The following is a 13,800-nucleotide window of genomic DNA, read 5'->3' on the forward strand; positions in this document are numbered from 1 at the left end:
AAAACTAGCCCCATGATATTGTAAATGCCATATTCAAAAGTCAAGCATTAAAGTGCTTAAATAGACGTTTCTCCAAAGAAGATATACAAATGGACAATAAACACATAAAAAGATGCTCAAGTTAGTTAGTCAGTAGGGAAATGCAAATCAAAACCACACTAAGCTGCCACCTAACACCCACTAGGATGACTATTATCAAAAAAAAAGGGGGAAACAACAACTGTCAGTTAAGATGTGGAAAAGCTGAAACCCTTGTGCTTTGCTAGTGGGATTGTAAAATGACTCACATAGATATGCATCAGTGTTTATTGCAGCGTTCTCCACAATAGAGACTTTTCTCACATTTCCTTTTCACTGACTGCCCTGATTAGCCAGTGCTTCCCAAACCTTCTGTGACCGGCTGAGGCCTGTGGCACACCGAATGTACTTTAATATACACAATTTTGCTCTCATCAGTTGTTTGAATGCTTTCAAAGAGTCATGTGCTTCTTTCCAAACTCTCTTTATACTGGCTATAATTTGTGATTATAGAAATAACTATTATGCAAGTTTGTTAAATAAGGTACAGAAAAAAAAGATGAGATTTTCATGAAAACTGAAGAGATTGCTTTAGAAAAAAAATCTCAAAAATCTAGGATCCTGTACTCACATGGCATCATCACAGATATTAAGTTCATGTTCCCCTAAAATTATGAATAATAGTTGGTTCAGTAAAATGAGGTTCATACAGAAAGACAAGGAAGAACTCCAAGTGAGGAATACATTTTTCATAAAGAATATTGAGTAACGAATGTGCATTCATATATTTAAATTAAAGTAAAATGTTATATATATGTTTGTTTTGTGATTTTTTTTGTTTGTTTATCTACACTAATCAAATGTCTGATTAAGCAGCAAGTTATCACAGGAGCTTCATGTAAGATGATTTATCTGTATATTCTTATGCATTGACATATAATATCAGAAATCATCCCACCTACAAAAAAAATAGGACTCTCCCATTAAAAAGCTAATTTTACACTGATTCAGCAGTTGCATGGTTTGGCTCATTTCCTTAAAACACATTGACTATACAAAAGAGCTCTTAGGGTGCAATGGTTAAACACTCAGCTGGATACGGAAAGGTTAACAGTTCAAATCCACCAGTGACTCTACAAGAGAAAGGACCTGACAATCTAATCCTATAGAGATTATAGTCCAGGAAATGCTATGGAGCCATGAACTCTGTAAAAATAGGAACAGTGTGAGTTGGAGTCAACGCTACGACACAAAACAACATACAGAGTAAGTGTCAGATGTATTGTGTACCCATGCTATACATGTGTATTAGAGGAGAATTAACTGCTTTGATTCAGGAATGATCAAAATTATATTACTAAGGGGAGCACAGTGGCTCTGTAGGATGAGCACTGGACTTTAAATCTGAAGGCAACGAGTTCAATCCCACCAGACTCTCCACAGGGAAAAGATGAGGATTTCTGCTTCCACAAAGATTTATGGCCTTGGTAACCCTATACAGATTTGCTATGAGCCACAACCAACTTGATAGCACTTAACAATAACAGCGTATTAGTATGAGAACTCATTAACCTTCATTCTTTCTGCTGTTCTGAACCCACCACCCCATCACCCTTATCCACATCCAGCCTATATATAGTCATGAGCATCATTAGGTGAACCAAGTCAGTGAGTTGGATTCCAGCATCTTTATCTACTGAGCTTAGCCCTTGCACCCTAATGCTATGTATGCATATAGGTGGTGGTGGTGGTGGTTGTGTGCCATGGAGTTGGTTCCAACTCATAGTGACCCTATATAGGGTATCTGAGGCTGTAAATCTTTATGGGAGCAGAGAAATTCATACATATAGAAGTGGTAAGAATCACGAAACATGGGGAAGGAAGAGGCATCTTCAAAGGACAAAGTATATTATTTGCTTAATAATAATGCAGTATTCGTTTACTATTGTAATGATCCCTTATTATGAGATTTTATATTTTTTCAGAATCAACTCTGGCTCTCTAGGCTCATGCCAGCGCACATCACAGTGTTAACTGTGTATGGTAATTTATGATCACCACCTGCCCTGCTGATTGGCTGTCATTGAGGCACTCGGTATAGGGGCAGCTGCCACTTCTCATTTCAGCTCTAGTGGTGATGTGCTCCCCAGAGGTCTCCAGGAAAAATTAGATCTTCTGACAAGCATTTCTTGCACTCCCTGTTGTTCAGTAGATAGGAGCCCAGTTCCTAATCTAACTTACATCACTCTGAAGGCAATATTGATGTGAAGCAATTTAATAGCATGCATGAGTGAGTCATCTTGCCATACCATCAGGATGTCTTAGAGTTCTGTGAATATTTTTTTTTCCAGAAAAATGTACCACCTGCCTTATCAGTCAGTCCAACCACATAGTCCAGGTATGATTTTCTACAACTTTCCTTTAGATCCCCTTTACAATCTTGCAAGGTTTCTGAAACAAAGTCTTATTCCAAACGTTTCCCAGGAGTTCCTCAGGGAGTAGGTATCATTAGGGTGCCTTTCTCTGACTCTGGACCCAAATGAAACTTACCATGACTGGGTTCAGCCACTGAAAGATTCACAACATGTCTAGACAGTGAGAAGGAGTTCATTATTTAGCACACTAGTGGGTGAATAAACACCAAGAGAGCTCCTATAACACAGTTCACGTGCAGAGGATCAGCTGATGAACACTAGCAGGAACTTCCAAGTCTTCCAAGGAAAAGAAAAGAAACATATCCTTCTTGTACTTTTCCAAGGAGAATCATTGGTACATCAAGTACAACTTGACCCAAAAATCTAGAAAATCAGTGAATATCCATGGTGTGCTCATCTAAGGCAAGGCCATCTCCGGATTTTATTACCTTAGAAACTCAGCAGCTCCATCAAACAAATAGGACAGTTTGAATTCCTGGAAAAGTCTCACATCTGTTTATCGTAAGTGCCTCTTAGAAACTTAATAGTTTTGTCATTTCTTCTGCCTCTCTTGTTCACATCATGGAACCCAGTTATTTCCTTTGTGATAACTTTGGTGTAAAAAGTGAAATGATTTACAGTCTGGGAATGAAACCAAAAGAAATCCCCCACCAACTCCCTCCCAGGAATGCAGAGAGAGAAAACCAGGAATTAGATCTACAGGAAGATAGGAACCTCTAGCAACCCTCTCCCAGGCATGAAGACAAAATTATTACCATTTTGCCAGGTTCTTTTCAGGTCTCACCAAGCAACACAAAGCCCTCAGAATTCAAGCAAACAACTTCCCAAACTCCTTTGTAACTGGAACAGAGATTGGGGTTTAGCTGCTGGTCAGTGAGGTTTCCTACACTCAGCAAAATGTGTTCATTTCAGAAGCCTGAAGTAGAGAACAGAGAGGGAAGTAGTCTTTGCCCTCCTGGAAGGACTCTCAAGGTGTTGCTCCCAGAATTCACAACACGCGACTCCCCTCCACAAGCCCCTGTAAGGGGCAGGGGCAACTCTAAATTCAGATAGTATGAAAGCCAGCGTGCTTTTCTACTCAGGGTAAAACACTGAGCATGTCATTATCTTTCTGTGTCCCGTTCTTCAGAATAAGAGACAGTGGTTTAAAACCCAGTCTCTGAGTACTGGGCCAAGTGGCAAAACTCAAATGCCATTTTTAGAAGGTAAAAAAGACCATGAAATATAACATGTTTTGCTATGACTAAACCATGAAATTTTACCTTCCAGTTTACTGTTATTAATTTTTTTTTTAATCCCATTACTATTGAGTTGATTCTGACTAATGACAGCACATGAGTTGTGGATTAGAACTGCTCCATAGAAATTTCCTGGCATAGTCTTTACAGAGGTGTCCTGGTGTGGAGCTATAGGGTAAACACTGGACCGCAAGGTTCTGCTCAACTTCCCTCCCTCTGACCTTGAAGAGCCTTATCCATCCACTTGGCCTTTTGTTGACTTCTACTAGACATTCTCTCACATCTTCACAACTGCAAATCTTTTCACCTATACCAAGCTTCTCACTCTCCAGGGATTGTCCCACTTTCTCTTCTGTTGGAACTGAAGGTGACTGACATGAGCGTTCCCAGCCTTCCCCTCTGCCTTAAATCTTACTGCAACAGTGGAAAAGGTAGCCTTTCAAGGTTAACCCTTCGCTGTACCTTGGATCCTATTGCTTCTTCCTCCTTGGGCACCTTACCCCATCAATTGAAGCCACTAATCCTTGCTCTTTAGTTTCACCCTCTCTTGCAAACATGTGCAAATACAAGAGGTCTTCAAAAAGTTTATGGAAAATTGAATTGAAAGATAATCCAATTTTTCCAGTAACTTTTTGAAACCTCTTAGTACATCCTAGAAGTGCTCTCTTCAGTCCAGTGATTTCCAGGAATTCCTGCCCTATATTTCATCACTCTGATACCAACCTTTTTGAAATGATTTATTTACTAATATATTTATTGAATTCCCTCCATTATAGCAAGCATCTTGCTAGATGTTACGGAGATCACAAGAGTAAGACATGGTTCCTCCTTCAAGTAAAAGGAAACAGGGATACCCTACTGCTACCCCAGGAAAAAAGATAGCAAAATACTATTAAGAAACTAAGTTCTGGGGGGAAAAGACAGAAAGAAGGACTGAAATAGAGAGTGACCAAAGGTCTCACTATAGGAAAGACCTCTGAGAGGATATTTTGGATAAGACCTGAAAGCCATAAAGGAGGCCTGGGAGAACTTGAGGAGAAGGAAATCCTGGCAGATGGAACAAGATGTGTAAAGGCCCTCAGAACAGGGAAGAGCTTGGCTTAGTTGAGGAAGTAAAAAGCCACTGGGTTCAAATACAACTGTTGTTGTTGTTGCTGTAGTTGTTAAGTGCCATCAAGTTGGTTCCGACCCATAGCGACCCTGTATAAGGTTTCCAAAGAGCGGCTGGTGAACTTGAACCACTGTCCTTGTAATTCAAATGACTTTGCAGTCTGATGCATTAGCCCACAGCGCCACACCAGGACTTCAAGATGATCTTAGAGTGAGAGACAGAGACTACATCATACAGGCCATCTTTAGCTTAGAGTTCATTATGAATCCAATGAGTAGTCATTAAAGGAGTCTTAGAGGGGAATAAGAAATTGACACCCCTTTGTGGTGGGTGGAGGGGGAACTGCAGGGAAGTCCGAGTAAATTATGTGACTGCAAAAGTATCCTGAGTGAACAAGAAAACTGACTTGGTCAAACCCTAAACCCATGGTGTTATCATTTCTGTATCACTGATGGTTATCCACATACTTAAATAACCTTCTTTGAGTACACTTAGAAAAGATGGAAACTTGTGTTATAGGAGAGGTACAAGTATGTAGGTTATTCCCTTCCTTAAACAAAGAGAAGTTCTGACCTGCGTCATGGAAAATTAAAGCACAGTAATAAAATGCGCCAACAAGACGTGTTGAATAATGATTTAGTGGAAATGTTGCTTTGCCTCCTGTTCATAAGTCCTAACTTTCCTCTCAAGTACTTAAGTTATACGTTCTATTTATTTTGTTTTTAGATTACATTAACAACGATTGGCTATGGAGACAAAACTCCCCTCACTTGGCTGGGAAGATTGCTTTCTGCAGGCTTTGCACTCCTTGGCATATCTTTCTTTGCACTTCCTGCTGTGAGTATCTTTGCAAAAATAAAACAGTTTGAACTAACTCTTTGAGGTTTATTAGCGTGAACTCTCCATGAGCTGATATGCCTGTGAATGTATCTATGTCACTTACAGATATAAGTTTTCTGGTATAATATTGATTTTTTTTAACTACTAAATCTAGTTTAATCATTTATAATGTAGTCTACCCTTGGAGACACTGGACCCGAGCATTTAATATCAACTAGGTGTTTATGACCAAATCATCACCCAACAGCATCACATCTCAGTCAGCATGCTACAAATCCACTGAAAATATTTGTAAAGTTTCAAAGACAATTTCTTTTTATGGTGATAGATCCAATTTGGCTTATAGTGTGTGTTACTAAAGAGATGAGTGGAGGATTTACCATTTTTGGTGCATTTAAGGGAGAACATATGATTTTAAAGTGTTTTAGGAGTGTCAGATGATTTATTCTCTGTGTCATCATCACTGATTTTCCTCAATGAACAATTTCTGCATCTTATCAGAATGGCGTGCATATTTTTCTTCCCCCAAGCACTATAAGATAAGCACTGGACCACAAGGTTGGCTTGAACCACAAGGTTAGTGGTTCAAATCCACCAGCCACTCCTTGGAAACCCTATACAGGGTTACTATGAATCGGAACTGATTCCACAGCACTTAATAATAAACAATAACAAGCTTCTAATTATTTTCCCCTTAAAAGAAGAAGCTTGCCTTTCTGATAATTTTATCCTCTTATTTCTCTAAAGGCAGTTGGTCAAATATTCCAATTTATCCCAACCTCACACTCTCACTTTTGTCCACTCCTCCCTCCAGGGAAGAGTGAGTTATCAAAAAGGAGTGTCAAGATGGTGGGGGCCAGCGTACATAAGGGAAATAGATCCCCCTCTTGTACCAGACACCAGCTGGTGCTATGGCACAACCTCCACCAAACAAAGGCCCCAAAGCACCCTCCAGAAAGAAGCCAACAGAGTAGAGATTTTCAGAACCTCTAGGTCCCAGAGCTTCTCCTCCCCCCTGTTAAGAAGTGCAGAGGACATTGTTGCCTTTCCCATAGCCAGCAACCAACTCTAGGTTGACCAGTTGGTTCTGCCCAAACCAAACCAAATCAGTACCATCAAGTTGGTTCTGAATTACAAATGACACTATGTATATCCATGTAGGATTTTCAATGGGTGACTTTTTAGAAGTAGGTTTTTCTTCCAACGTACCTCTGGGTAGACTTAAACCACCAAGCTTTTGGTTAATAGCCAAGCATGTTCACCATTTGCAATACCCAAGGACTACTGGTTCTGCCCTGCCCACCTTCTCACAGCCCTTGAGTTGATTCCAACTCATGCAACCTTATGGTGGTGGTGATGGTTATGTGCTGTGGAGTCAGTTCCGACTCATAGCGACCCTGTACAGGGTTTCCAAGGCTATAAATCTTTATGGGAGCAGAAAGCCTCATCTTTCTCCTATGGAACAGCTGGTAGTTTTGAACTGCTGACCTTGAGATTCGCAGCCCAATGCGTAACCACTATGCTACCAGAGCTCCTTAGGACACAGAAAAACTGCTCTGTAGGGCTTCCAGGACTGTAAATCTTTATGAGAGCAGACAGCCTCATCTTTCTACTACAGAATGGCTGATCATGACCTTGCAATTAGCAGCCCAATGCTTAATCCATTGCACCACCAAAGCTGTTTTGCCCGGAACCATACAAACTCACAGAAAGAACACTAGAAGGACTATGCATATTAAGCCTGACCATTAGATCTCAGTTTGAATTTTGTCTGTGTCCCATAGTCCCTCTATAACTTTGGGTATATTTCTTCATGAGTAAAATGAAAACATTTTGTGAAGACCAATGTGGAAATGTAAGTCAAGTGCTTGTCATGAAGAAAACTTTTAATCAATGTGGCTTCCCTTTACCTAGCTGAATCTGGAAATATGTGTTTCCTATTGCAAAAATGACAAAACCAAGGAGAGGAATAAAAGCTCCTCACTTATCCAGTCAGCTCATCTAACAATCTTAGCAATCCAGACCAGAGTACAGACTCACAATAATCAGATTCCCTTCAGTAAAATATCTTTAAAACCAATAAAATGTAGTCTCAGACACAAAGTACCTGCTGCATTTGTGTTTATGTTTATCCAGATACCATCTATACAATTGACAGGATGGCACTGGGTTTGGATTTCAGTGACCTAGAGAAAGACAAAGGTCAGGAAATTGTCCATTTCTGAGCCCTTAAAATAGACAACTGTGTAGATGCTGACCTCATCAAAGAACCTCCTGAGACCTTATTCATAGTCTATTCTTAATTTAGGAACAATTCTGATAAGCATGGTTATAGAGTTTCACAGTTCTTCAAAGATTAGAAACAACAGATATATGGTTGACTGATGGAGCAAATACTGCAAACGGAGTAGAAGAGGTGATGAGAGACTAACAGTGAGTGTGGGTGGGGCAGGGAAGAAAAACTTTATAAAGGAAACAGAAATTTAGCATGAGCGTAAGCCCACATCTATATATATAAGTGTAGCTGAATCCATCATGGTAAAATGTCCAGCACCCATGATGAAACTCCAGGCCATCATGAAGAGGTTAAGTTGTATCTGTATGTTGGGATACATGTCAGAGACTTGATTATCAGTCCTGGCTAGAGTACCCACCAAGTGATTACATTTTTCAAAAATATGTGAGTTAAATTAACACACATTGGAAATCTGAAAAACCTGCTTTCCCAGAACAGAATAATGCCAAGAAAAGTAGCCTTTAACATGGATCTTTGTTGTTTATTGGATAAAAGACTAAATGGTTCATACATATCTTTTATGAAAAAAGAAAACTGAAACTGTTATCCTGTGTGTGCATCCTAGCAACCAAGAGTGTCGTCTAGTTGAGAGTTGAGAGAGTATGGTGGGCATTCTATTAAGAAGTTGAAAGTGGGTTGTGTATCATTTCTATTTGGTTTTCCTTCCATCAGAAAACCTGAGGACAAAGGAAAAGATTCCCATCCTCATTTTTCCCACAAAGCAGGACTCTTCTTGATGGCTCAGAGTCATATAGACCACCTTTCCCCTCAAGGAGATTCACGTTTCCTGAGGCCCCAACTCTTCTGCATCACCTAGAGGACACTCCCTGCTAGAGCTAAGACTGTCTTTCAGCAATGCCTGTTGTCCATGTGTGGGGTTCAAACTAGGTCATTTAATCTACAAGATAACAGAAGGGTGACTATTTAGAGCATTTATCAAAACATGTTCTGTTTCATTGGTATTTATTCAGAACTGCTCAGTGGTGCCCTAAACTTAAAACCTAACAACCAAAGTCTTACTATCTTAGAATATGAATGAAAACAAAACTCAGTTTCTAAGAATTGTCATCTATTGATATTGAACCTATGAAGGGATAGCACCTATGCTTAAATATTAAGATAACTAGATAGATGATAGATAGATAGATAGATAGATAGATAGATAGATAGATAGATAGATATTATATGTGCATCATAATAGACAGTATTTTAACAGACTTCTATTGAGGTGCACTGACCTGTGTTAAGAACTGGGGAAGAAAACTGGATCACAGCCCTAATGAGATGATGAGCAGACCTGCTTTAATAACTCCTGTAATGTACAGTCTGGCGCGAGCAATATGTAGCAAACATGTGCCTTCTACTAATATATGTTTCTGAGCAATGCCAGTGTGATTTTCAGCACATTTTCATTTGGTTAGCAGATGCTAGATTTGTGCTATGTAAGCCTTGTGTTCCTTTTCCAAAAGGGATTTATTTAACTTTGAACCTCATATCCACAAAAAATAAGTGCTCAAAAATGATAGCTTTTGCTGTTAATTCAATGTCTGCAAAATCTGAATTATGCTCCATGTGAGAAGATGTATATGCATATGTGTAATGTATTATAAATATAGCATATAAGTTCTGATACTTCATGTTCCCTTACCATGTTTATACTTCATGAAAAATGACATTCAAAGGAAAAAGTCATTTTTCCAAAATGATCTTACATAACAAGAAAAAAAATTGGGGGTATGCATGAGTAGAGTCGATCTTGATTTGAAAATTCAACCTCCAAGTGGAGGAAAATGTTATTTAAATCTGAAAGCAAGATCACAAAGACCAGTTTTTTTATAACTTACTTTATGCATTCACAACTTGCATAGGATAGAGATTTTAGAAAGCATAAGATGATCACAGAAAAAGAAATGGAAAACGAAACCTATGACATAATTTGTAATATCAAGGCAGCTATTTATTCTAATTAATAATGGAGCAGATCATTGTTCATTAATAGCAAATAGTATTAATATATAATTATGTATTTTAAATAAGATTGCATTACTTACTGTCTGCTTATTGTCACAGATACACTCAGAATTGTAAACTCTCAAAAGAAGGTTAAAGGTCTCCTAGATCCCAAATATATCTCAGCAGAGTTGTCATCCAGCCAAGTCTTAACTCTTCACACATGAGAAACCCTCCCAAGGCAACCTATACTATCATTAAACTGCATTTTTAAAATAATAAGAAAAAAGAAAAGCAACCATGCTTTACCCTTGGCAAATAATGCATTCATGCTTACAAGGCACACATCTCTAACCTAAAGGTTAGACTCATTGAAGTTTACAATAAACTAATAATTTATAGCTAACAAGAAAATCCATGGTCTGGAAAGCTGTGGAACTCCAAACCCCACATCAATAAAGCAGAAAGTTAGAGACAAAGTGCAGAGATTGAATTTAGCAAGCCTCGCAAGCCGACCCAAAGCTGAGACAAAGTGTCTTGGTTTCTCAAATGTTATACCAAATTAGACTAAAATGACAGCGGAATATCACGGAATTAGCATTTTGACCGATCAAGATGATAAGCAAAAAGAATGCAAACCAGCAAATAAACAGCTTTAAACATGGGGCGAGGGAGGTGAGAATGACAAACATACCTATCTTTCTGTCAGTAGGTGCTGTTGAGTCAGTTCTGACTCTATAGGGTTTCCAAGAAGGTGGGTTTGAACTGCCAACCTTGTATTTAGAAGTCCAATGCTCATCCTATGGCCCTATACCAGAACTCCATAGTCATCTTGTTGTTCTTCTTGTTGGGCAAGTGCTGTTGAACCAGTTCCAAGTCATAACTACCCTACGTAGGATTTCAGGCCTTTAAATCTCTGCAGGAACAGAAAGTCTCATCTTTCTTCCATGATACTAATTATTAACTCCAAAAGTTGATTATTTCTACTGTTGTGCGTGCCATTGCATTGGTTCCTACCCATAGTGACCTTATATAGGGTATTCCAAGCCATAAATCTTTAAGGGAACACGGAACCTCTCTTTGTCCTGTCTAGTAGCTGGTGGATTCAAACTGCTGACCTTGTGGTTAGCGGCCCAACGCGTAACCCACTATGCTATTGGAGATCTTTAAAATCTGAATTGTTGTTGTTGCTAAGTGCTGTCAAGTCCATCTGTACTCATAGCGACCCTGAACTGGGTTTCCAAGCAGCAGCTGGTGAATTTGAACCACTGACCTTACAGTTCAAACCAACCCTGCAGTCTAGTGCATTATCCAACTAAAAAAGAATGCTAAACAATGTGAAAGTAAAACTGAGGACAATAAGAAAGTGCTTTGCAACAACCTATACTCATTACTGTACAAATAAGCAAAATAGAAAACCTTCTACATCTTCAAAACTGAGTATCTATCTCATCTGAATAAGTGTCCTACCAGCTCCCACTTTTTAAATTTGGGTATAAAATTATAGCATCATTGAGGATTACAGCTGGGACAGATTTTAAACACTCCTCCCTCCATTTAATTAATGAAAATATAAAACTTCATCATTTCATCAAAATGGTAGAAATACTACCATATACACAGCAGATTTACATCCACTATCTCAACTTCAAGTTCTTGGGTAGTGAATGATTTTCGCTTGATGCCTTTCAGTTATGGTGTTGGAGGAGAATATTGAAAGTGCCATGAGCTGCCCATAGAACCAACAGATCTGTGTTGGACGACGTGCAGCCAGAGTGCTCCTAGGAGGCAAAGATGGCCAAACTTTGTCTCTCATACTTTGGACATATTGTCAGGAGGGACCAGTCACTGGAGAAGGATATCATGTTTGGTAAGGTGGAGGATCAAAAAAAAAGAGGAAGACCCCCAGTGAGATGGATTGGCAAAGTGGCAGCATCAGTGGGCTCAAGCATGGCAACAATTGTGAGGTTGGCTCAGGACTGGGCAGTGTTTGGTTCTGTTGTGCATAGGGTCACCATGAGTCAGTACTGACTCGATGGCACCTAACAACAACAACTAACCTGAAGGATGGCAGATCAAACTCACTCAGTGATACTGTGAAGAAAGGTCTGGCACTTTATTTTCATTAATATTACAGTCAAGAAAATCCCACGTAACAGTTGTTTTCTGTAACATATGAGATTGTCAAGAAGTGAGTTTACAACAGATTTGTTTTTTGTGGGGTTTTTTCCTGGACCATAAGGTCAGTTTGAACCGCAAGGTCAGCAGTTTGAACACACCAGCTACTCCTTGTAAATCCTATACAGGGTCGCTATGAGTCAGAACTGACTCTATAGCACTTAACACCAAGAACAGCAATCCCAAATTTAAGATCTAGCCATGTCCAAAGCCAGAATTCATAGCATCCTGATTCCATCATTAAATAAAATCATTCACTCTGACTCAAACATAAAGAAATGCCATGGGAAAGCCACACACACACAAATTCATATTGTGATTTTTATTAATAATTTGGTACCTCTTAATATACAAGAAAGGCAATAAATGACAAAGCTTAGCTGATTTACTAAGAAATTGTTAGGGTTTTGACAGTACTGTCCAACAACTTGCCATTAGCCAATGGCATTATAATGATGAACAGTGTTTGCTTTGTGGATAGATCATACAATGTTATTTAACAGTGCTTTTGGAAAAAAAAAATTCTAAGTACTATTTTTATATTTTCTTCCAGGGCATTCTTGGTTCAGGTTTTGCATTAAAAGTACAAGAACAGCACCGTCAGAAACATTTTGAGAAAAGAAGGAACCCGGCTGCCAATCTCATTCAGGTAAATATCAATATAATAGGTAGATGGCAACATCTGTCTCCATAAGTGCTTGTTTGGGTCTATTCCAGTCTCTGTGCTTCATTGCTTAGTAGAGCAACTGTTTTTTAAAAATTGAAATCACTACTCAATGCACAGTCTTGGACAAGTGTTCCTGCTCCCACTACTATCAAAAAATATATATTGTTTTAGCAAATAGCACATGCTTTATTCAGATTAATTAAGAGTGCTCACAAGGCCATGCAAAAGTTAACAGTTGTATGGCTTCTGGAAGGACCTAATCTGTCTTACAAATTACTTAGTGAAACATAATTGATCATTAAGTGATGGAGCAGAACATGGCATTGTTCCCTGCATTTAATTACTTTCTTTAGCCAGATGTATGTCACTGCTTTGAAGAACAACTTATTTGTTTAGAATGCCAAGATGTAGTACCTGTAGAATTGCTTTTAATGCCATTCAGGCAATAACTTAAAATAGTGAACCTATTTTAATAGCTCATAGGACTATAGACTACCTCAGTGTTTGAGAATATGAAATAGTAAGCATGTTGGTTGAGGCTCGATTACAATCTATACGTTTTGTTTGGCATTTAAATTTCCTTTCAATAACTTAGAGTTGGCTTCCTCACTAAAAGGAATGATTCCTCTTTTGCCATCTATACTTTTATTCAGGAGCATACTAGATCTAGGTTGTTTAAGATTTGCAAATTATATTTTTCTCTAAATCCATAATGTGCAGTCAATTTCTAGTTAGGGCCAAGATGATTATACAATCTCAACTTCTCCTGGTCCTGCCAGATAGTAAAAGCTCCAGAACATCTAAACAAGAGAGGTTTAGGTGGCCATGTGAAGTGCTTGGAGACTTGTCTTAAAGCTGATTGTAGCAAGCACACTGTTTTAATTTAGATTGCAGGGTTTATGGAAGGTTTGAAGGGGATGACCACCCCATAGCCCTATCTTTAGACTTACCCTATGGTTGTGATATACAGTCCCTACACTAGAAACAGTTAAAGAAAGAAAACAGATAGGGGAAAGGATTTAGTTATATCATGAAGGAGATGTGTTTCCATCTATTCTGCAAATGTT

General features: G+C 38.8%; 1 protein-coding gene across 5 annotated transcripts in view; it reads left to right on the top strand.

Moving 5' to 3' along the window:
* KCNQ5 (potassium voltage-gated channel, KQT-like subfamily, member 5) overlaps positions 1 to 13,800 on the top strand; it is a 771,186-nt gene that overhangs the window by 608,987 nt on the left and 148,399 nt on the right. For all 5 annotated transcript variants that reach the window (XM_006835755.1, XM_006835757.1, XM_006835759.1 and 2 more), the window contains exons 6-7: positions 5,529 to 5,639; positions 12,620 to 12,715. In XM_006835755.1, the coding sequence (XP_006835818.1) occupies positions 5,529 to 5,639; positions 12,620 to 12,715 (207 nt within the window). The remainder of the gene's footprint in view (positions 1 to 5,528; positions 5,640 to 12,619; positions 12,716 to 13,800) is intronic.

The sequence above is a fragment of the Chrysochloris asiatica genome, unplaced genomic scaffold, assembly GCF_000296735.1.
Source record: "Chrysochloris asiatica unplaced genomic scaffold, ChrAsi1.0 scaffold00019, whole genome shotgun sequence".
NCBI classification, from domain to species: domain Eukaryota; kingdom Metazoa; phylum Chordata; class Mammalia; order Afrosoricida; family Chrysochloridae; genus Chrysochloris; species Chrysochloris asiatica.